The sequence below is a fragment of the Talpa occidentalis genome, unplaced genomic scaffold (genome assembly GCF_014898055.3).
Source record: "Talpa occidentalis isolate TD23 unplaced genomic scaffold, MPIMG_talOcc4v2.1 talOcc4.10, whole genome shotgun sequence".
Classification (NCBI taxonomy): Eukaryota; Metazoa; Chordata; class Mammalia; order Eulipotyphla; family Talpidae; genus Talpa; species Talpa occidentalis.
In genome coordinates, this window is record NW_023600993.1 from 47,537,372 (window position 1) to 47,563,211 (window position 25,840).

The 25,840-nt window shown below is 39.9% G+C and overlaps 1 protein-coding gene across 10 annotated transcripts in view; it reads right to left on the reverse strand.

Moving 5' to 3' along the window:
- Nucleotides 1-25,840, reverse strand: part of MAGI1 (membrane associated guanylate kinase, WW and PDZ domain containing 1) — a 648,234-nt gene that overhangs the window by 52,899 nt on the left and 569,495 nt on the right. For all 10 annotated transcript variants that reach the window (XM_054695321.1, XM_054695326.1, XM_054695315.1 and 7 more), the window contains exons 10-12: nt 24,194-24,286; nt 18,154-18,336; nt 16,988-17,608 (exon numbers count right to left, since the gene is read on the reverse strand). In XM_054695321.1, the coding sequence (XP_054551296.1) occupies nt 16,988-17,608; nt 18,154-18,336; nt 24,194-24,286 (897 nt within the window). The remainder of the gene's footprint in view (nt 1-16,987; nt 17,609-18,153; nt 18,337-24,193; nt 24,287-25,840) is intronic.

Sequence of the window (25,840 nt, forward strand, 5' to 3'; positions counted from 1 at the left end):
TGATATTTCTGCGTTTCAAATTTTAATTGCTTTTAATGCAAATGCTTAGGGCTTGGTCCTATTCCTCTTATCAACAGTTCATAGAGGTCTCCATGGGGCAGGAGAAATTACTTGTGGCATGGAATCTCCAAACCTCCACAAAGATGAAAAGTTTGACTTTTAGCTACTTAAGACATATGGGGGGGGGGTTATAAGACAATAGCTCAAAATAGCTCATTGAAATAAAAAACCGATAAGCATTCCTTTTCTGGGTTGAAAAAAACAGGATGCTATTTGGGCCCTTGTTTTAAGGTCACTGGCCCTGAAGTAAAACTTATCATTGTAATTGGTGCTGAGAAGTGTCCAGGTTAAAAAAAAATATATGCCAGGATCCTTTACAATTACTGACTTTAAGAGTGATTCTTATCCTGGCTGCTTATTTTTAGCAATGTAAGTTAGGCACCCGAAATAGATCCAGGAGAATATCCCAAATTTTATCCTCATGGGACAGCAAATCTAAGGTCCCTTGTGAGACTTCATTATCTGCCACATGACTCTAAAACACATTCGGAATCCCTCCAAGTCCATCATGCTCCACTGGCACAGCCTGCTCTCACCTAGATGACAGAGAGAGCGTAAACACTGGTTTCTCTGCTTCATCCTCCATTCCCTAATCCATTATCCACACAGAGGCCAGAGACATCTTTCTACAGCATAAATCATATTATATGGTCTCCAGGCTATATGTCGCTGTGACTTCCCAACACAATTTCAGTGAAGCACAAGCTCTTTTCCATGTCCCACAAAGCCCTCCTTGACCTGACCCTGCTTGTTCTTTAATTCTTACTCTTTCCCTTGCCCATATGTTCCAGTCAGGCTGGCATTCTTGCTTCTGGGCTAATTCCTTTCATTCCTCTGGGCATTTTGGCTGGGCTATGCCCTTTGCCTAAAACACAGAGCCTGCAGATTTTGTGACTCAGGACTCTTCTAATGTCACTTCTTCAGAGAAGCTATCCAGGGATTCAGGCCTTCAGTGATATGAAGTGACCGTTCCTGCCACACTTTATTCACACATTCCAGTTTCTTTGTTTTCAGAGACCCTAGGACCCTCTAAAATTATTTGTTTGCTTGTTTGTTGTTTATCGTTATCATTTAGTTGTTTTTAGTCTTCTTCTCAGAGACCTGGTATCTTATTCTAGGGTGAGTTCCCAGCCCTAGAGCAATATCTGGTCCCAGTTCAATAAATATCTTGGGAGTGAATGAGAGTATGTGAGGTTTATGAAGAGAGTTTACCCTGAGGGCTGTACGAAGAGCTGATGGGGTGGGTGGGGGGGAGGTGGACAGGTGGCTTCATCTTTCTTTTCATCACCTCTGTGGCAACTACTTAACAGTTCTTGATCCAAGTCTGTTCCTTGATTTACTGGTGATCAGTCGGCCTCCCTCAATTCACTGTTGCCTCCCTCTGCTCCAGAGCAAGGTTCTGCTGTGCCACCTTGTGTTCTAAATTCCCATCACAACGGAGGCTCAAGTCTCACAATTAACTGAATGAAGGCTCACAAAGAAACTTTAAACCCTACAGTTTTCAGTGGCAGAAAGGAGTGTTCTCAGGGACTCTGAGTGTCTAAATAACTTTTCAGTAAGGACAACTTTACTCACATCATTCCATAGAAAAGCAACTTTTATAACAACACTGAGTTAAAAAGTTCCAAATGCCTCACTGTCCCCTACCCAGGTAGGCAAAAACTGATGAAAAAGAATTATTCCAGTTCTTTCTTCAGGTAAATCTAGGAATCTCTTGCACAGTTTTTAAGCACCACTGGTGTGACAATCACTTTTCCGCCACAGTCTACTTTTGCAAAACAGGGGGGAAATTTCCCTGTTGGCTTAATAAGGATGTCTACTAATTCAAGTAACATTTTAAGTATTTCAAGTAACATTATCCCAAACTTCTTAACAGCCACTAAAGCTACCCCTGGCATCATGTCAAACTTTACATTATTCTCCTAAGTTTAGGAAATCATATTAGCCTTAGAAAGCACAGGCTACAGTTAGCCACATCAAGGCCACTGACTTTGCAGTCCTGCGGTACTGCATTATTCAAAGTGTCTGGAAGTCAGATCTAAAGCGAAGTTTACCAAAGGGTCAGTTTTTTTTTTTTTTAAAGATTTATTTATTTATTTATACAAGCACTGGTTATAGTCATAAGCGCAGGAGGGTGAGAGAATTCACCAGAGCCAGAGCGGGGAGCAGAACAGGTAGACTGACAAAGTACACTGCTGAGGGGTGCAGCGGGCGGCAGGAGAGGTCTGCGTGCCATGTGGGACACTCACCCAGCAGCTGGGGATCGAACCAGCGCTGCAGAGGCTGCGGGCAGCTTCACAACCCAGTGCTCAACCGCTGCGCCACTGGGGAGGCCCCAAAGGGTCAGTTTTTGCAAAGAGTAAAGGACAAATGCTGAGCAGCCCATTCATCTCCCATGGAGATATTAAGTGTCTACAAAATCCCCTTGCAGAATCAATATCTGATCTAGTCTAAGTAATTATATGAATTACAGAGGAAAATAAGCTAAAAATACTCTTTCCTTGACTTTGTCAATTTCTAATGAATTGTGCCCCGTGTCACTCTGGGAAACAGCAGAAGCTTGTGCTTTGTTCAACTATCAGATTTCAGTTTTCCTTGTGTCAATATGCATTTTGCCGATTGGATTTACTAAAAGGCAGACTATACGGATTAGCTTCACCCCCTACACTCACTGTCCCATTCAGGAAAAATCTCAGTTAGACACAACTTTGACAGGTCAAAAATATTTAAGATGCAGGGAAAACCCAAGGACTGCAAACCTATTTAATGAAATATTTGGTCTGGGAAGAAGCTATATCACAGGACACTGCTTTGAAGGCGAACACTGCATTTATGGCGGGGAAAAGTAACAAAAATTCACACAGGAAATGAAATACATGTTTAGCCAGTAAGCATTTGTAGTGAGGACGCTATCTCCTTTCTCATAGTGGAGATCACATGTTAGGAGCTTTCTGTTTTCTTTCCTGTATAACTTTGACTCTTCCTGTTCCCTGCCTGCTCCCCCCCCACCTTGGCAAATAAGGCTCTGATCAGGCTTACAGTCAAAGCAGATGAAGACCTTAATGCAAGCACACACACTGAAAATGAATTTTTAAAAAGTTGTCTGAACATTTTTGAGGCTGTTTTTATATACAAGAAATCAGCTGAAGATTTGGGCTGCCCCATGCATAGTGAATGTGCAGTTCATTCAATTTTTCATCTGCATTTGTATTTAACATTCTCTGGGTTACCCCAATAAATTATACAGGATAAGAAAATTCCTGGAAGAATCCGACCAGTACCTGTAGTATGAGAGAAGGACAACATGGGGGGAGTGAAAACTCAAGGCTTGCCTAGAATCCAAACTCAGCTTCTCACTCAATGAAGAAACCATGAAGCAATGATCAGACAAAGGTGGGAGTTCCCAGGCCCCACCCACCACTGTCAGCTGGCTTTCCTTCTGTCCTGTTCTTATCCTCAGCTCCTGAGGGCCTCTCCAGCAGCTATTGCCAGATTTCAGATTTCAGCCAAAAAAATTATAAAACAGACTTAAGCAACTAATTATAAGTTACCAATTTCTTATTTTGTAAACTAGCAACATTAAAAGGGGAAAGGCACAGAACAATTAACTACCATTCCACAGGCAAAAGGATATGTAAGCAGTAAAAAAAGGAATGGATGTAATCTATAAAGGAGAGCTCTTCACCTTGAAAAAAACTACTTCATGAATAACCTGTAACTCCGTCCTGATTTTTTCTCACTTCACTGTTAATTGAAAATCATGTGATCATAGGTGATAGAAGGAACATATCTCCTGCTAGTTTTCCCTTGAGACTGTCCCTTTTGGATCTTCCCTTATCTTCTTTCTATCCCAGAAAATAAAGCTAGTACTTCCATTCTGAGCAAATGTAGAAACAATGACTAAGATGAAATGGGGCATTCTTACATTTTTCCCATCCAAGTTCAACAAAAAATAATCCGCAAACTGATTTCAAATGCACCTAAAAAAAATCAGAACATAGCATTTCCAATAAGCAACAATCAGATGGATGTCAAAGGGGTAAAAATATTGATTCTCAATCAGGGTTGACATTGCCCAGCAGCCAGGCCGAAGCCACTGTAGGATGTCACCACTGGGCACTACTGACCTCGAGTGGGTGGAGTCCAGGTATGTTGCTAAACATGCCATAATGCACAGGACAAGCCCCTCCCCCCACCAACGAATTATATAGTCCATGAGCTCAGCAATGCCAAGTTTGAGAACTTCTGGATGAAGAACAACTGTCTGTCTCCTTTTATCACCAAAACCTAAGTGAAAAGGCCATCTTCATCAGCACAGAATTGCATTAGTTCACGAGCAGTGCTATTATATTTTTAATGCAATCATTTGCCACTTTGGTAAGTGGTATCTATGGCAAAAGTAACTAGGGAGAACTTTTTTAAAATTAGAAACAACATAAATATCTAAGGGAGCATAGCCCTAATTCTATCTCCAAATGATAAAAAAAAAAAACCCTTGATTAGTGCTTATGCAACTATTAAAAAGCTTTTTAAAACACATCTTTTTAGATGGGTACATCATGCCAGAACCTCCTAAACATACCAACTGCCAAAACAAAAGTCTAATAAAAACTCAGGTTGCTGAATGTGGTGAGTTGACAGCCAACACCAGGGACAGAAAGAAACAGCTCTTTGCTGGAGTCTTAGAGGACACATTCAGCTTCCCATGAATATGATATGGCACAAAAGGATCTTCTGAACAATTCTGCCTCAAATATTAAAATCATAAAAGTGGCACATTGTAATTTTTCATGGCAAAGAATATACCAAATGAGATGTCTACTAAAAAGAATTATGAATCAAAAAAGGCGGGGGGAAGAGGATGAGATTAACCACACTGATTGCAGATGTTTGCCTGTCTGTCATTCAGCTATAAGGAACAATTAATATGGTGCTGAAGTTGCTTAAATGAATGAATGAATGAATGAATGAATGAATAGCATTTACTGCATAGGGTGAGAAACAAAAAACCTTGAGAACATTAGAAACACAAAAAAGGGAACAGGAGCATGAAATGAACCCAAGTAGAAGGTGACACAAAAAAGGCATGTTCCTGTTGCCAGTGGAAACACAATATTCCTAAGGATGCAATTGTATTTTCAAAGTTATTAAGATTCTACGAATGAGATTTTCAAACTAAAAAGGATTATGTTCACAAGTTGGGGACATGATTAATATCTGTGCAGGATATAAGCAGGCAAAATACCAGGTAAAGGATAAGTTGGGGAATGTTTTTAAATCTGCAGGTGGCAATGCAAAGACAGACTCACTAAAAACCATGGCAAATACTTGACTCCAGATGGTGGTAAAGACTGTGATCTAATTTGAGGGAAAGGAAGGATGGTGGAAAAAGATTACACATAGAAATCCCTGCACAGATAATCATTTCGAAAAGGTCCACAACTGAAATAGAACAGCGGTTAGGAAGATACCTCTTGTAATAATGTCAAAGCACAGAGGAAGGAGGTAAAGCTGGTATCAGAGAAGGGAGACATCTCACATGGAAGATACGATCCAAGGCACTGATAGCCAAAAATTTAATTTTCATATGGAGCCAGAGTAGAGGTTAAAAAATAAACTCCAAAGTTAAGAAAAACATATCTGAAACAGTCTTGGTTTTCTCACTTGAGAAAAAAAAGGAAAGCAGTCAGTTCCTGGAGTAGTAAATTTTGATGGTGATTCCAGGGAAATGGTTCAGAGCAGGTCTATGGACCCATTTAGCACCTGTCTTTGGGTCTCAAACTCAGCTTTCCATGGGCCACAGCCAGGTAACATACAAGATTCCATTAGGACAGGTGGAAGATAAAGGAGATGGCAGACTGTGGCAAAACAGAGCTGTCACCAACTAAATGCATCCAAATTTTAAAATGTATTAAAGGGACTATTAAAACTACAGGAACGGGTCATGCCAAATACTGCCCAGGACCACCAACTCACAACTCTAAATCCTTCCTATGCTTGAAAACTCTAGCCTCTAGTTCTCACTAGAGGATGAATTTGGTGTCTGTGGGTCACTTGCCAATATTTTGAAACATTTCGTGTTATCACAGCTTGGAGGTGGTTGTAGTGGAGGGGCAAGACAACTATTCAGAGACAAGGCATGTTGTTAAACAACCAACAATGCACAGGACAGATGCCTATCACAGAGAATGATCTGGCCAAAAAGCTCAATGGTGCTGAGGTTGAGCCATTCTGTTCTAGTCTCATGTCATTCAGAAAGGCTCATTTGTCACCCCTTGTCCCCTCCCCCACCCCAATCACCTCTTGCCAGAATCTGTATTACCCAGGTTCAGACTACACGTAAAATTTTGGTAAAACTACTGCTAAAATTCACTTATTAGTCTTGTCTCCCTAACTAGGTTGTGAGCACCCTGTTTCTCTCTCCTTACCTTATAATTATGCACAGAGTGCACTCAATCCTTGGCTTAAGAAATGTGTGGGGAAAAAAAAAAAAAAAAAAAAATGTGTGGACTTTGGAGCCTCCCTGGTGGCACAGGGTTTGAAGCCTCAGCACTATCAAGCTATCACCAGCCACTGCGGCATGAGTTCAATCCCCGGCCAGGGAGCTGACCCACATGGCACAGCAGACCTCTCCTGTCTTTCCCATTGCTCCCCTCAGCAGTGTACTTCAGTAGATCTGCCTGTCCTACTCCCCTCTCTGTCTCTGGTGAATCCTCTCAACTCCTGCACCTCTGGCCTACACCCCAGTTCTTCTATGCATAAATAAATTTTTAAAAATTAAAAAAAATGTATGGACTGAAATGCTTGGTTGAACTATGAAATTAAATAGGAGAGAAAACTAGTAACAACAGAAAAACTTCTAATGATTCTACCAATAGGAAAGCTCAAATATATAGAAATTTCCATAGCTTACTTTTAGGAGAAAAGAGAATGATCAAATCTGGTAACTTTTTCTGCATAGTTGACATATACTGGCCCCAAGGCCAAGTTTGATCTCCTTCTACTTGTTAAATACCTCACTCTTGCAATGATTCCCTTTTCTCCTTGGCATCTCCAGTTTCCGTCTCCTGAGTGATTTCTATCAGCATATAAAAATGCTGCAATATTTCCCAACTTAAAAACCAAACCAGCCCCTCTCCCTTCCCTCCACAGTCCAATACATGGGTCATAGCTCATTGACTGGGTAATCGCTCATAGATATGTATCTCCACTACCCTAACCTTGCCTGCCCTGAGCACAGACTCCAGACAACTGCCTGTGTGCTCCACTTGGATATCAAACGGGCATTTCACAAGGAACCTATCTGAGAAGGACCACTGATTCTAGAATTCAAAGTTCCACCTGCCCCTACCTCAGGATCCAAATCTTAGCTAATGGCCCTTTGTCTACCCAAAGGCCCAGGCCAAGAATCCAGGATTCACTTCTGGCTCCTCCCTTTTCCTTTCCTTCTGCAGCAGGGGTCAGTACACTATAGCCCAGGCACCAAGTAAATTTCCTTGGAACACGACCAATTTACTTGCTCACACACCATATGCAACAATGGCAGAGTCGAGCAGTGGTGACAGACTGTGTGGCCCATCAAGTTAAAATACTTACCAGCTGCCCTCGGAGAGAAACTGCTGATCCCTAGTCTGTGGTCATCCTAATTAGTCCTGCTGAAATCTCCTAAAAGATCCCTCATCTCCACTGTTACCCCTCCAGTCCAAGCTGCCTGCACACTTCTCAAATGCCTCCCATAGCCCGAACAGTCTCCCCATTACCACCCTGGCCCTCTAAAATGTGTTCTTCACACATGCCAGAAGGACTGCCTAAACATGTTAATGCTATCTTATCCCTTCACTGCTTGAAATTAAACCTTACACTGAAAATATAATTGCAGCTCCTGATGCTGGGGTCCATCTCTCAACTCCATCAGCACTGCTCTTGCTCACCCTTCAACAGTCACATGGGCTTCCACCCCATTACTTTCTTTCTTTTTTTTTTTTTAATAGAGGCATGTTTTATTTATTTATTTGTTTGTTTGTTTTGTTTATACAAGCACTGGGTACAGTCAGAAGCGCGGGAGGGTAAGAGAATTCGCCAGAGCCAGAGCGGGGAGCAGAGCAGGCAGAAGGACCGAAGTACACTGCTGAGGGGAGCAGCGGGCGGCAGGAGAGGTCTGCGCGCCATGTGGGACCCTCCTCCGGTGGCCGGGGAGTAGCCGGGGATCGAACCGGTGCTGCAGAGGCCGTGGGCAGCTTCGCAACCCAGCGCTCAATCGCTGAGCCACTGGGGAGGCCCCCCATTACTTTCTTGAGGCCTCTATACTAACTGCCCTTTCTTCACAGAATGCTGTTCCCTTCACACTGTGATTCCCTTCCCTGTGGGCACTCCAATCCCGCTGTTGAATCTCAAGGCAGACTTGCAGCCAACACTCCCACTCCCACTTGTCACTGGGCTTTGTTTTCTTCAAAACACTTCTTTCTGGTTCATAGTTTTTTCGTTCATCTGTTTATTTGGATTCTTTCTGTCCTCCCTCTAGACAAAAGCTTCATAAAATCAGGAGCTTGTTTGTTTTGTTTGCAAATGATTCTGTTATACTCCCAGTGCCTAGACAATGCCTGGCATGCAATGCGAATGAATCTGAAATGTATATGGTGCAGGAATGTATATGGTGCAGGATAGTTCTCCAGCTTGCTATCCATGTCAGTAATTCAAACTTAGAATTCTTACACTCTTCCAGAAAGGAGTGAGGGTGTCACAGCTCCTTAATGAGAATCATAAATCACACAAACTTATAATATTGTACAAAAGCAAATCACTTGGTGCATTAAGGTTACTTTCAAAAAGGACTGGACATTCCATTACAGAAAAAAAAGGGCAGAAGTTTTAGGTGTGCCAGTCACATAGCAGCATGAATATAACAAGAATAAAACTCAAACCATCCAATCAATTCTAAAACTGCATATAAATGTTAGATGAGATAAGTAAAGCCTGTATAGGTTTAAAAATTAAAAGGCCAATAATCCATTAAAATTTTTTAAACCAAAACCCAGATTTCCTTAAGAAGCTGAAAGTGAAGGATCATTTTTATGTGTTATATAAAGAAAACAGAACCAAGACTTTTTACCTTTATCTCTTCTCTTGCTCTAAGTCATCTTAAATATAAATGTGACCTCATATACTATAAAACTGCATTTGTAATAAAGGCCAGAGGGATCCCAAATAGCAAATGCAATGCCATTCTCTTTAGCACCGCAAGGAAGTGCTAGGAAGGTTACTAATATGAATTTGAACAACTTTTAACAGCTAGGAAGATAATGTGCAGCACACTGGATCTAACAAGAGAACTCAACCTCCAAAGTAATAAGAAAAAAAAAAAAAGCATCATAGATAAGTAAGAAGGTCAATTAGCTTTAGATAGTGATTCAGATAAATAAGCCAGAGACCTGGAAAACTTAAAATAGTCTGAGTCTGACAAACTGTAAGTTGCTAATAGCTCATGTGGCAGGCAGAATATACATTATTTTACATATAAGAATTTAAGGTGAGTTTTTCTTATGTTTTAAAGTGTCATCTCTTTTCGGATTAAAGATACTTTATAGAATAAAATAGTTAAACTTAGCCCCTTAAGCCATGTCAGTCCAGTGTAAAGATGAGCTGCCTGCAGCCTTGGCCTGTCAACCCAGTTCAAACCTGAGGCTGGTTTAGCATAGGAGTAGAGCAGACTGCTCCATGTGCTAAGACATTACAGTCTTTTAAGCTCTCTGGCCCCAATTCTTTGTGACTCCCTAACATCTAGTTAACACCTGTAAAAAGCTAAGGGTGGTGCCTATACATGGAAATAATTGAATAAATAGCACCTATTATTTTTACATAAAAAGAAATTCATTAACCATACCTTACCTTTAATGCCATATTTTTCTTCTACTGAAAGGCGCGAAAATAAGAGAAAGGGTAAAATAAAGGCTATTCAATGCCTCACTTTTGTTGGTAAGAGATGGGAAATCTCTAGAACAAGGCTGTCCAACTACTTTCTGTGAGGATGGAAATATTCTCTAACTACACTGTTCAATCCGGTGGTCAGTGGCTGCCTGTTGCTACTGAGTACTTGAAATGTGGCCAGTTGGACTGAAGAACTAAATTTTTAATTAGATTTAATTTTAATTAATTAAATAGCCACACGTGGCTAGTGGCTACTGTGTCGGCTGCTGAAGAACATGACAACTTAGTCAGCAACAGGATTCTCCAGTGTCTTGGCTTCAGACATGCCAACCACACATGTCTCCCTGTCACTGAAAGTAACCTGCCACACAGATTTTAGGCTTTTGAGGCAAACAGACTTGGCTTGGAATTCAGGCACTGTCACCCTTTCCAGGTGAGATTTTGTGGTCCATTTCTCATTGCCTATTTTTTCTCAGCTGTCATGATGGTGCTCACCTCCGAAATGTCTCTTGAGGATTAACCCTTATGAAACTGAGGGACTTGGTATTAATTCATTTCCTCACACACACAACATATGGAATTTTCTGAACACCTATAATGTGCCAGTCACAATTTCAGTGGTGGGGATAAAGCAGTGATTGAGGCCAAGTCCTTGTTGGCACGAGGTCACAAGTGTCTGTGCCATGTGGGAGAAGGAAAAAGCAGAAAGTGACAGTGGTGGAAGCTACTTGACTTTTAATGAAGTGGTCAGAGCAGGCGTCTCTGTGCACAGACCTTTGTACAGAAGCCTGAAGGGCCTGCATAAGATCGTCCCACAGCTAAATCTGGGAGATGAAAAATATAGACAGAGGGAAGAACGAATGCTAGGTCCCTGATGCAGGAGTGGGTTTACTCTGAATTGTGGAAAGTTATTTGGCCATCAGGAGTGACTTGACCAAACTGACTTTAAATGATTCTAGCCAAAGAATGGACTGTAGAAACATTGAGACCTATTGCAAAGCCAGGGGTCATATGATGACTGGTGGGGCTTGAGGGAGGGAGAGATGGAAGGTTACCCAAGTCTGGGCACACTGGGAAGAGATGGAAATTGCTGACTTGTATATACTGAAATTTCATCATTAGTAAGAAGGTATCACTTGGCAAGAAACCTGAATTCCCCTTTGGAGGCCCATAGCTTAATTTGAGAGATTCAGACATTCAAATGCTTGAGTGGTACAATTTGCAATTCATTCTCCTTTCCAAGACCTGAAGGAAAAGAGAGGGGCCTGATCACCCAGGTTTAACTCCCTAGTGAAAGCTCACTGTGGTTCTAATTACAATGGTTTTGCATTATTTAGAAGAGGTGGGGAAACCACACACACACAGAAGACCTAATGATTGGTAACGAAATGCTTAGATGATGAGATTAGGTATTACTTTCCCTATCTGGATCGATGATGATTTAATGAACTAAATATCATCAGTAAACTTGGATGAAAATTAAGTGGCATCAATTTGCCATGGGACTTCAGCACTTATTCATTCCTTTGTGTGTAAGATACACTCCTCAACAATTATGGTATTGGAGTGTTTTGTCTATGAACCAAGGCTACTTATCACAGTAATTAAGAGCCCAATTGATGGAGCCAGAAAATCTGAGTTCAAGCTGCAGCTTTGCCACTAGACAGTTGCGTGATTCTTGATAAATCACTGAAACTCACTGAGTCTCCGCATTCTCTTCTCTGAAATGGAGCTAAGGTTTTACTTAACTCAGAGTGTTCTTTGGAACTAAAACATAAAAAAAAAATGTTTAGAATCAGCTATGCTTGGTACTTTGGGGAGGTGTCGCTTCTATTACAAGTGTTTTAAACTAGAGGAGTCTAACATATACTTTGCCAACCAAACCAGATATTTCCCCTTTGCTTTATCCTCATCAAATTTATCTATGGAATTTCAACATGAAAACAAAACTAAAAAAACCCCTTCTTTTATTTTCCCCTCAAGAAGGAAATTACTGTCTTCCCTTTCCAAAGAATTCAGATTCACACTACACAAACTGGTGGCAGTTTGAATGCAGTCATGACAATGGAGTGTTGTGAGATCTTATTTACATGCATGTATTGCTTGTACCACAGTAACAGGCCTGTCACGTAGTAAGGCCACAATCAATGATAGTCAGGCCATTTTTCACTATCACCACCATTTTCATATCTAATTTTTACCTTTTAACATCTCTTTATCATCTATTGAGATTTATGAAGTGTGACTGTAAAGCTATATGATTAATTTTCTATTGTGATGTGTAGCAAGTTTAATTTATTCAGTTAGTATTTACTTACGACGCCCCATGAGGTACTAGGAATAAAAGTGGGACATCGTCCTACCCTTCAGGAATCCTAACATATCATTATTTTGTAATCAGATCCTAACATCAGTGACCTGACAAAATTATTCAGTATAAGGTTTGTACAAATTAGAAAGCAATTACTGTTGTGATTAAGAAAGCCACTGGGAGACTGCCCCAAACCAGTATCTCAGAGATCAATTCCTTCCTTCTATTTTCTGAAATAGGAAAGCTGGAATGGACCTTAAGGAAGACTGAGAAATCTTTTGTTATAAAGTAGACTTTAAAGAGACAAATATTACTCAGAAATGAAAATGATTTTGTAGCTTTATAAACTTATTCCCACCCAAAAGTTACAGGTCATCAAATTAAAATAAGAACACTTTATGAGGCAGGACCCTAACACTGGATGTAACCTGACCGCATGTCAGACTTGCCAGCGGAGCTTCCAAAATAGGCAGGTGCCTGCATTGAGATTAAGGTTCTGTAGATCTGGGCTATAGCCTTTTACTAATTTTTTGTAAACACCAAGTGATCCTTTGTAATTTGCTATGATTGCAACTTTTTGAATATGAAAAGCCACCTCATTTAGTTGCTTCTCCTATTAAGCAACATCGGTGAAACACATTATTTATGGCATGACTACTTTAATGTCAGCAATAGGCACAAATGCTACATTACTTCATCTATATCATGCATGTATACAAGCAAAGTAAGCAGTATTATTCACATTTTTTCAGATGACTTGTTAAGGATGTACACTGAGTGAAGTTAGGAGCTGAGATTTAAAATGCTATGGAATCTATGGCTTCTACTCCACCCATCATAAAATTGAGCTGAAAGGGGTATCTCTAAAGATGACCCAATCAAATATTCATTTTTTTGATGAAGAAAAGAGTATCAGGGCAGGAGAAACTAGTGTGAGTTACAGAGCAGCGTAGGGCAGAGATTGAACCAGATATGAACTCCTGACACCTCTAGTTCAGCTTCCTTTTCAATATATATGCTCTCTCAAAGCAAAACATGTTATCTACATTCACAAAGTATTGACAATTCTTCTCTTGAAGCATAGTATTCTGACTCAACCCAAAATTACCTTTTAAAGAGCTTCTGATCTACTACTGGGTGTCACTTAGCGAATATACAAAATATTTATACAGGGGGCACAGCTAGCTGTGTTACATATAATTCCTTTTTTTTTTTTTAAAGAAGTATAAAACCTCTATGGGACCAATTTAAAATGTTGTGTTAATTAAAACAACAACAACAACAACCTGGTTTTGAAAAAAAAAAAATAGTAAATTGCCTTCTAGTGTGACTTTCCAAACACCTCAAAAAAGTCTCTAGACTCACATGGGTGTCAGATGATAGGCCTTCTGAATGCAAATGCTATGTAAAAATTTTAAAAATAAAAAGCATTCTCCTGACTGGACAGCAGAGGGAGAAGGAGGAAAGGATCCTCCACAGTAAGAGGGAAACCAGGCAGCAGAAGAAGCTTCCTTTAAAGATCATGACAGACCAGCAGGTGGGACGCATTATATAAAGGAGACTACAATAGGAATTAGTGTGGTCCCAGATGCCAGGTATCCGGGGGGATGCCCCTGTAGCTAAGCTTGACCTAGGAGATGGTCTAACTCCTGAAATTTACAAATGATATTTTAACCTCTGCTTGATTTCCAAGTGAAGCAAAGACAAAAAAAAGTACTAACAAATACAATATACCTCATCTCAACAAGAATAAAAATGACCTTGAGAGATAAAAACAAAATACAAATGCAGCCAGTTTTGCCCCAAAATAGAAGAAAAAAAAAAGAACACCAGTTCGTTAAGACATTTTAGAAAGGCTTGCCCTCAAGATCTGAATTCTTAAAAATCAAGGACAGTGTGAATTTAATGAGTTTATCAATCTGCTTACTAGGAGGTATGACAGAAATGAGATTCATTAGGAACAATCAGTGAAGTGGGTATTTACTTTCTCATTTAACCTAGCTGCTGTCTTTGTTGCTTCATCAAACCTTCTCATTTACACCCCCAACATACAGGAGAGATGATTAAAATGTCAGTCCCGATTGAAATAACTAATGTACAGCAGAGGCAAATATATTTACATGCTTTCTAGAAAGATTTATTAAGCTGGTACTAGTCTGCCAACTGCAGATGTACAAACTTTCCATGCTATACATAATTCAATGCAATGCATATGGTATATTTTAAAGACTGCTGATGTTACTGTGATTATAAATTAATCAGGTTCTATAATAAACTATGTAGATGTTGACTGATGTGGCAAGATAGCCTGGATTTTTCCATATTAATTTAATGCTATAAAATGCTATGGCATTAATAAAAAGGTCTTGTGAATTAAGGAGAGTGAAAATATATTTGAAATCGAGGGATATCATTCTATGATTAGTTGTTTCCTAGTTGGGCAAATTCATTACCAATTGGTTCAAGTAGCAATTGCAAATCAGTTGATTGTAACAAGACTTTATATTCTGGTGCCCTTCAAAGGGATTCTGATCGGAAAGAGAAACTCAACACCTTGAACAAAAATGAAGCAAATAAATGAGTCAGGAGATCAGGATTGCTTCTGTCACATGAAACAGCAGCTGAATCAAAGATGGCCCTGATATACCTAAAACTATTGAAAGTTTCTATGTTGCCAGCCACAGAAATCAGCAATTATGAAAAATATCAGCACTATTCAGAGTTAAACAGAGCAGAGCATAGACAGGAAACTGCAGATTTAAGGTTAAATATCTTCATCCTACTGGGCTGGCACCATCCTACCTTTTCAGGAACATGGTTAAAATGAAATGAGAGATATCTACGGGAATTGAAAGTGCTTTTTAAATCGCAACTTTTCTTTAACTCCTGGATATCAGGATCATCATCATCACCATTATCATTTGCATATCACCTTCCACATATCTGAATTACTCTTTAGAAACAACTATCAGCACAGTTCAATGATGTATGCATAACAACAGACTTCAAAATTGCATCAATGGAAATAACATTTTAAAAACTAAAATTTACACAATGGTTTTTACAACTGTTTGAGAAGGGTTGACTGAATATTTCAGTTCCTAGAGACAATTGCTCTGAATCTTGGGTTTCCTTCTAATGACCTCAATCATTTTTGACCATAGAAGACACAGCTTCAGTTCTGGAGACCACAAGAACATTGCTGCTCTGACAAAAAAGCACACCTCTGTTGCAACAGAACAAGAGGAAATGAAAATCAGGTTTCTGGTCTCTTTCCAAAGGATCTAAATATGCTGTGTACGAAAGAAATGAGGGGCGAGGATCAGGAATACAACCAATCGTAGGCACACCGAGTAAGATGATCGGCCAATTCTAGTCACAAATTCATATGCTGGAGTAGGACTTTACAGCATTGTGGAAAATATTTCTCAGTGTGAAGTCCTGAGAGTTCATCTGGGGCAGGGGTGGGGGATTGTAGGCTAGGGAAAGGTGGAAGTTGAATGCCTCAAGGTTTAGAATTCCCCATTTCTAAGAAATGCTTAAACATTTCATTAAAATGTGATTTTTTTGAGATGTTTTTAACAGGACTGGTGAAGTTTTCCTGCCAAGTACAAATAATCACATATTGGGCCTCCCCTGGTGGCACAGCGGTCGAGCTCTGGGCTGTGAGGCTGCCCGTGGACTCTGCAGCGCTGGTTTGATCCCCAGCTGCTGGGTGAGGGTCCAACATGGCGCGCAGACCTCTCCTGCCGCACCCGCTCCTCCCCTCAGCAGTGTACTTCGTCAGTCTGCCTGTTAGTTTCCCCGCTCCGGCTCTGGTGAATTCTCTCACCCTCCCGCGCTTCTAACTGTACCAGTGCTTGTATAAATAAATAAACCAACAAACAAACAAATAAATAAATTGCTCAAAAAACAAAAACAAAACAAATAATCACATATTTAATCATCCACTCAATAGCACCTAGCAGAAGTCAGAGTCTGTGCTAATTTCTGGGGATAAAGCTATCAACATGCAGACATGGGGCCTGGCTTTATGGATCTTACATTCTAGTGAAAAAGAGAGAACAAAGGAAAATAAATAAGCAAAATAATGACTGTGACAATGCTAGCAATCATGATAGAGGCTATTAAGAAATGGGATGATATAGGAGAGGTTTCTGCTAGAAAAGTCATTAGAGAAGCCCTACCAAGGAGGAGACTTAAATGAGGCTAAGCCAGCCAAGGGAAAAGAGAATTCCAGGCAGGAAAAATGGGAAGTGCAAAGGCCCTGTGACAGGCAAGCACTTGCAGCACTAAAGGTGTGCCAGCCAGAAAAGAATCTAGGCATCTAACATACAGCAGGGAGGAGGAGGTGGGGAGTGAGATATGAGGCTGAAACAATGGCAGAGAGCCGCATTTTGCATGCAGGCTATGCAAGCCAGGTTCAGGAGACTTAAAGGACAAAGGTTTGAAAAGGCAAAATCTGATTTAAGTTTAAAAGTCTCTAGCAGCATGTGTACAGACACACAACCTTTATTCTAAGACTCTAGCATGTAGAGAAGTCAGAAAGCATTTTCAGTGGGCTTTAAAATCTTTACATAAAAATGATCTTGAAGCAGACATTCAAAAAGCCCTGAACAGCTGCTTGGAGACCAGTAGGTTAAACAATGGATTTTGTGTTAAAAATTCAAAGAACAAAATAAGCCTACATACCTCCTCGTTGCACCAACAATGTGACCTCACTTCCCTTTGGACATTCAATCAGCATATCCACGACTTGGTTGTGAGTCAGTGCCTGCACATTCTTCTTATTAACTTCCACTATCAGATCCCCTTCTTTCAGGCCTCGGCACCTTGGACTGTCAACAATCTGTTTCACTCTTTGGCCACCACCACCAGGACTGTCTGCGATGGTAAAACCAAAGCCCATTGGCCCTTTCACTATGTGAACAGTTATGAGTTCCGGCTGAGTGGCTATGGAAGAAGCCAAAGAGACAGTGTCACTGGGGTAACCATGGGAACCGTTTGAAGCCACGTCAGCGGGGCTGCTTGGCCTAGCATCCTTCATGCCATTGACTTTGCCAGTTTTACTACTGTGACTAGCTGGAGAATCATACGTCTCTTGCCCATTCACAATAATTGGTTCTTTATCCAAAATGGCCACCGACGTCACTAAGCTCGTATTGGGGTCATCTGGGTCAAAGGGCAACGGATAACCTCGGCAGAGTTCAAGGTCCACACTGGCACCAATGGGAATGGACTGAAAGATTTTCACAACTTGTGCATGTGTGTGTCCCAAAACACAGGTGTCGTTCACACTGACAATCACATCTCCTGTAAAAGTTAAGAGTTTGGGGGTTAAAAAAATTGTGCCCAGAAAAGCCATATCAACATAATAACATAACATACTACCAATAAGGAGATAAACTGAAATTGGATTTGGGTGTGGTACTAGAGGGCATAAAAAGATAGTTTCTAGTACTATTTTAACCGCTAATTAGGCATTCTTTCAGCATCTAATGTATTTCCTCCTAATGAGAATATAATCACCACTGAAAGAATATTGGGGCTTTCATCTAAAAAAGATTCTCACTTCAGAAATCCATGTTTAGAATTAATTTATTCGAACGGATCTACATTTTTAGTAAATTACTGCTTTATTGTACTCAATTGCACCTGAACAGTTCCCCAAGGATAAAACCACTTCAGAGGTCTTCATCTACACTAGGGGGTCACTTTTCTAGTGGAGGAAAACTGTTCATTCACAAGGTTTATAAGAACATTTATAAACTCATGAAACCTGCTGCTGTTTGATCTTATTCAGGTACTGGTGAAAGTCTCCCTATACAAGACACATGAGGGCCAGGTGGTGTCCCTACCTGTTTCCATCTTGCCATCCAATGCGGCAGGACCATCTAGGACCAAGCTCTTGATCTGCAGAAACTCGTCAGGCTCGTCCCCTCCAACGACAGTGAAGCCAAAGCCACGACTGCTTTTCCGCAGCTTCGTGTGAATGAACTTACCTTTCAACTCCGAAGGGTTTCGTGTAAAAAAGGGTTTGCCTGGATTAAGACAAGAAAATTACAAAGAATGTCACCAAGTGAAAAAGGTGATCAAGTAAGAAATGATACAACTTAGATAACTCTCCATGGTCCTGTACTGGGACATGTGGGCAAACAGGTGTCTTTAGATAGTCCTCTCTTGATCTCAATAATCAGGCTCCAAGGCTGCTCTTTGGCTCTATGTTTAAGCACCGGAATACAGTAGTCAGAGCATGTCAACATCTGATAGCAATTGAGCGGCTATGAAGTTCTTCCCAGAAAACGGAGTGGATTTTTTTGTTTGTTTGTTTATATTTTGTCTGTTATTTCTATTTTGCAACATGTTTTCCAATGTGCTGCTGCTTTGGGCTTGGCTTCCACTTGTAAAATGGGTTCAACAAAATCTTCAGCTTTTAATCAAACAGAAAACTCATTCTGAAAATACACTGGTAATACTAGGAAGCATTATGGTCACATAGAGAGTTTTGATAAGAATCCAGAATCACTACTTTCAAAACTGAAAATTAGTTTGAATTCATTTTCAAAATTGAGTAATTTTTAATTGAATTATAAATTTCAACTGATTTTCCTATTAATTTGGATGATTTAAAAATTTGTGAAACAGTCAAGTAATATTGCTAGATTCTACTGCGAAAATTTATTTTTTTAGCTTAGTACACATGGCCTAGGAAGTGAACAAAATAGTTCTAACAAGAACCATACAGCTCCAAATTCAGCTGTTCTACTTAAATAGATAGAGAGAAGGCTAAATAACCCCCAAATAGGCTCTGCTAGGTTTTATTGAGTTTTTTTGATAAATTCACAAATACCATTTTGTACACAAATCAAGAGTTTTACTTCAGTTTTTACCAGGTAGACATTTCCTGTAATTGAAAACCTTGCTGGAGTTTCTCTGGTTATCCCAAATAGTGGAAATAATTTGGCTCGCAGGCGCTTCAGCTCTCCTAATTATACTTCCCCTCTCCTGCCCTTGCCACAGCTTCCTCATCTACCCCTATTGTTTTTCTTTGCATCAAAAAAAAAAAAAAAAAAAAAAAAGAAGCAAACAAAACAAAAGCAGAAGAAAATGTCTCCATGTACCCCATCACTCGGAACCTGGCACCCAGAAAGGAAAGTTATTTTTGGTTAGGTATATCTAAAAGTTCTTTTTAAAAAGGTCTCTGGGCACACATACAACTTTTAATTGCATTTTTTTTAAGTTTCTGGCTTTTAAAAAGGCACTTATAGCTGCCTAGAGTCAAAGATCTGCTCCCCTCTGGTGCGATCCCCACAATGGCTGGAAGCATGACAACCCCCCCGCCCTGTCACTGCTGCTGAAGAAAAGGCAAGAGGTAGCAGGATTCACCATGCAGAGTCCCCTGCCGAGGCACCAGGCAGGTGATGTTCCCTGTAGGCAGGGCTGGTCAGGAGACAGCTGCCATGCCAATTACCAAAGGGGAATCCAGGACAGGTGAAACCCCCCCAATTTTAATTTGGGGGTGTGTACAAATGACTTAGACTCTGGAGGGAGAGACTGTTAGAGATAGAGAGTTCAGAAAGCTTGAAGGGGACAATATTCCAGGTATGCAAAGACATCAACAGCCATCATCATCCCCGTGACACTTTCCCTGATACTTTATTAAAAATTGCAATGCCTCTTCCACACTCCCATCCCCCTTCCCTGCCTTATTGTTGTCCCTAGCATTTACCACCATCAGACAGAGTACACATCTTACTATGGGTTTGGTGTCTCTCCTCATGTCCCTGTCTCTTGGCATGAGGAGCACTGCACCTACAAGCAGTCACTGGAATACGAATACAAATGAGGATTTCCGCTTGTATAGCCGATGCCCACAATACTGCTGGTTTCATCTGCCATTTGGCCAAAAGCTGGTGTTGAATGAACCAACAATGGTGCAAAGAAATGAGGTTTGAGAAGTCTTTGCAAAGGTTGGAAAGAGGTTGGTTGGGTGTTTAAGCACTTCAGATTTACTATACGCAAAGTCAGAGAATGTGAAAGTGTGCCTGGCACTTTATCTGAATGAATTTTTTAAAAAAGCTATTAACGTATTTTGAGCTTAGAATGTTTTCAACTTATTAGAAACATGAGCAGAGCTTTGAACTTACACCACTTTTTTTTTTTTTGTCAACACTTAACTAGGAAGGAAAGATCAGAGGATTTCACATTTATGCACATTTTATTAGGTTTACTATACGGGAGGGATCATCAGTTAATGTAGCTTTTGAAAAGAAATGTTTTTCTCCCCACAATCAGTGAATTCTAGAGCTCTCTGCTGCACCCTATGATAATTTTTCAGAGATGCCAGTCTGTTGACAGGTCACTAGTTGCAAGGCTGGTTAGGTATGAAAATCACATGGGTAGCTTTTGAAAATATACTCATTTCTCATTTCTAGGGATGTCCCTAGATTCATTGAATTAAGATTTTTTGGGTCTTGACCACAAAATCTACCTTAGCTGCATGCTTCCTTGGTAGGTTGGTTCTAGTGTTTAAATATCCCAGACCAGTGTCCAGTGGCACGTTCTGTGATGATGGGCATGCTCTGTATCTGCATTGCCCACCATGGCAGCTACTAGCCATATAAAGCTGCTGAGCCTTTGAAAGGTGGCATTTGGGACTGAAGAACTGAATTTTTTATTTCTAAATTGCAATGGACTTAAATTTAAATGGCAACATGTAGCCAATGGAATCCACCCTAGATTTCAGATTATGTAATGAGGTATTTTGCAAGAAGTAGAAAGGTGTCAGCCAGAAATTAAACTATTCTTAATGATAATGATAATTAGGGGTCAGATATGTGCTCTGCTGTCTTTTTGGACTTGGGCAAGTTACTAAACTTGCTCTCTGCCTGGGTTTCACAAGTGTGAATGGAGGTATCTGCACCAAACATCTCATGAAAATGATAGAGTAACTGTGACAGATAATATGGGTAAAGTGCTTAGGGAAGGGGGCCTGGCGCACTATGAGGATTCAATAGCTTTGAGTTATTATTTTGATGATGGTGGTGATGGAGTATGTTGCTGCAAAAATTTCTCTCCAAACAAGCTAGAAAATGGAAAGATTTCCTAAGAGTGAGTCTCTTAAATTATCATTTGCTGGAATTAGGAGTGTGTTCTTGATCAGAGGAAAGTTTAGGTGAGCAGTGAACTAAGCAAAATTAATACCAAACCTTCTAACCCAGCAGTTATATGGCTTCTTCTTGACAGTACTCTCAGGGAACTAGATCAGGACACTGAGCCAGCAGGCAGGTAACTAACCCAGAGTTGTAAACAATGATGGTGAAGTCCAAGTTAATGTTTGTCACTATCTCTGCTTAGACTCAAAGGCCACAGATTTTAACTGGCTTCTGTGGGATTAAGGTCCAAAGATGATAACTATGTTTGACAGATGAGAATCAACAGGCAGACTACAAAGTAGATGGTTTGCTAGGATAGGTGAATAGTTCCCAGGGAGAGCTTAGTGAGCCTCTCCCAGAACTTTCTTAAACCAGTATGAAATCCAACGGGAAAAGAAAAAAAGTGAAAAAACAAACAAACAAGCAAACAACAGTTGCAGAAAAAGAGAAGAATCTGACATAAAATTCCTAATACATACAAATATCATCTGGACTCTTAACTTAGTTGGTGCATCAAGCATTTGACACCCTAGAATCTGAACCTACAAAGCTTTCATTTCTTTACTCTCTCAGACAATTCTTTTTTTTTCCAGATTTACTTTTAAAAAAAAAAATTATTTATTTATACAAGCACTGGGTACAGTCAGAAGTGAGGGAGGGTGAGAGAATTCACCAGAGTCAGAGCAGGATGCAGAACAGGCAGAAAGACTGAAGTACACTGCTGAGGGGAGCTGCGGGTGGCAGGAGAGGTCTGCGCGCCATGTGGGACCCTCCGCCTGTGGCCGGGGAGCAGCCGGGTATCGAACTGGCGCTGCAGAGGCTGCGGGCAGCTTCGCAACCCAGCGCTCAACCGCTGCGCCACCAGGGAGGCCCTCTTAGACAATTCTTCAAGGAAGTGTGGATGGCATGTATGTACCTATTGTTTCACTCAGCAATGAATTTCAGCGGAAACTAGATGTCAAGGGATTATGCCTGCTTTGCAATACTCTAAGGAAGGAAAAAAAAACAGTCTCCTGACTTCATGGGATTTAAAGTCTAGAGAGGAAACTATTGTTAAATAATTGAACACAAATGAATAGCAATTATAAAATGTTCAATGCTATAAATGAAAAATAAAGGGTGGAAAGGGTGAAAATAATAGAAGAATCTAGCAAAAATCTGAGAAGAGTAGGAGTTAGCAAACCAAAGAGTGGGAGGAAGAGGCAGTCACAAAATAGGGTGCAGACATTCAAGGGCTTTGACTACAGTTTTGCCGGTTCAAGGAACTGAAAAGGCTGGTGTAGCTAACCTACCCTAACAGTAAGATGACACAGGCTGCAGGGGACCTTCCTGGTAGTGCAGGGGTTAAAGACTCAATGCTACCAAGCTATCCCAGCCACCACGGCATGAGTTCGATCCCTGGCCAGGGAGCTAACCAACATGGCACAGCAGACCTCTCCTGTCTCGCCCGCTGCTGCTCCCCTCAGCAGTGTATTGCAGTATATCTGCCTCTTCTGCTCTCTACTCTGTTTCTGGTGAATCCGCTCACCCCCTGCACCTCTGCCCTATACCTGGTTCTTCTATGTATAAATAGATAAAAATAAATCTTTAAAAAAATAAAAAAATACTGAGGAGGTCACAATCATGATGCTATGAATTAATATGCTATTTGCTCTGTTCTGTCTTTATTAAAGATATCTATCACCATCAACATAAAAACGTATATTAATGTAGAAGCAACGATTTTACATAAATTGATTTTACTACTAATCTCATGACAGCATCAGCTAACAGGGATACACTTCTTTCCCATGAAAATTATAATGGAAGAATCAAAATTAGAGAACTAGTCTACTTATCTTTTTTGTATCTAACACAATTATGTCTCTTTAAATGTCCAGAAATGACAAATTTTAGTCTTTTGAATGGTTCTGAACCACAAACATTTCCCACTTTCACTTTTCTTATTTAAAATAAAAAAAAGAAACAACAAAAAAGCTCACAAATGTTTCCTATCATTTAAGAGTATTGAAGCCTGAAAGTAGCAAGATACTGGAGCTGCCAATTTACAAAAATGAACCTCTCTAGGGGGCTCATACTATTTGTGAATGTAAATAAGTGAGACCCAATGAAACGTAAAACATGCATAAGTATCGGAACTGGCAAGAAGCAGAGATGAGGATTTAGAATGCATTATGAAACACTTTACATTTATGGGAAATATTAATCAAAAAACAAATATGTTGATTAGAATTTTGAAATATCTAATATGGAGTCTTAAGTTTCTCTTATTTACCACAATATTAAATGCATGTGATCTCTGTATCAGCAGTTCACAACTCTGGGATGGTTTTGCCTTTCCCATCCCGGGGAAATTTAGGAGCAATTTTTGGAGGCTGCAATGGGGAGTGGTGCTATATAGCAGCTAGTGAATAGAGGCCAAGCTGCTACTGAGCATCCCACAATCACACCAGCTCCACAACAAAGAGCTATGTGGTCCAAACGTCAACAGTACTGGAGTTGAGAAATTATAGTTTAACTGATCATTAATAATAAGTAGTCATTATTTTGAGAGTACAACAAATAGTGGAAGAAATTTATAGTGAAATGGTTCTAATTTTTTTGGCAGTACTTTGGAATTTCTATCATTATGGTTTTTACAATCAAGGACTGACTTGGGAGTTGTAAGAGTCCACTTCGTAAAATACCTTAAGCAAATTAGGCTTTTGAGCTAAAACTGTGATGCAATGTAAAAACCCTTTACCCTGAAGTGGAGCTTCTCTGGTTGGCTCCGGATTGCTTGGGGGGTGGTTTGAAGTAACAGGAGGCACAAGCGATGAATGATCTTCTGTCCATTCTATGAGAAAGAGAAAAAAATATTGATTTTCCATCAAACATCTCGCCAACACACTTAGAATTCACCTTATTTTTAAATATAAAACAACCCAAAGCTCTCAAACCAGATGCAGAGTGCTTATTTTGAAAAGTAATTGGTATTCTATCCTACTCTATGTTAAGGATTTCAAGATCTCCCCTCTGTCCCCCTCTCTTCATCCTGTCCTCTTTCCCTCTTGTAAAATCTTTGAGGAAAGAAATATTGTGAGATAACCAATGAAAACTTCAGTAGTCTCTAGTTGAAGAGTTCAAAGTGAAACCAAGTAAAACAAAATACCAGGAAAGATAGAGTCAACCTCAGCTGACCCCAGAAGAAAGAAACCGGGCTACATAATTGAGACATGGGCTTGTCTAGGTAGTGAAGGTGGATTTTAGCAGCCTGCCAAGGTGCTATCACCCAACATCTCTCAAACCCAAAAGGGGTCCATTAAATACCTTTGGGTCCTACCTGAGGTCTTAGTCTCCTTGGAGACTCATAAGAAATAACTCATTGAGGCCCTGTGAGATGAACCCCAAGTGTCACTTTCTACCTAACTTGCCCTAGTCTCCTCTTTCTAAACTGCATTTTCTAACACCACGAAGTTTCACCAGCTCAGAAAAAAAATATTAAAAAACATGTTTAATGGAAAAGAAACTAAATAGAAAGAAGAATATTTCCATACGTGAATATACACATACATACATACTCTCTCTAAAATAGGCTTATAGGCCCCAAAGGCTATTTTTATACAGCTTATAAGCAAGGACAGCTTTTAATTTTTTTTTTTTTTTTGTGGGACCCTCGCTGGCGGCTGGGAATGAACTGGTGCTGCAGAGGCTCCGGGCAGCTTCGCAGCCCGGCGCTCAACCGCTGCACCACCAGGGGAGGCCCAACTTTTAAAATTTTAATTGTTGAAAAAAATAAAAAGAGTATTTTGTAACACATGAAAATTATATTTATGTCCATAAATTGAAGTTTATTGGAACACAGCCACACCATTCTTTACATTGTCTATAACTATTTTCATACCCACCAGGGCAGATATCATAAGTAATTGTTAATAAAGACTACATTAGAAGCAAAGCCTAAAATATTTACTACCTGGCATTTACAGAAAAAGTTTTCCAACTTCTTCTCCATGGTCTATACTTACTATATATAACATTACAATAAGAACAGTATTATATTGATATTCACATATTTTAATGAGGGGGTATTCAGCCTGTTATTAAAAAAGTTGCAATGAAAAACCGGGGAAAACCTAAGTATGTATTAAAAAAAGAATACTAAATGAAGAAGCAGATGAAAACATTTACAAAATGGAATATTATTCAGCCATTAAAATTTATAAGGTGAATCTATATTAACCAAGTTTGAAATAAATGTGGAAGAAATATATTCAAATAAGGAAAACAAGTGACAAAACTAATGCATGTGTGTATTGTGTTTATATATGAATGAATTATATAAAAATAACTAAAACAATTTGATATTTTGTTAATATAGTATATCTATACATCCTTAAAACAACTGTAC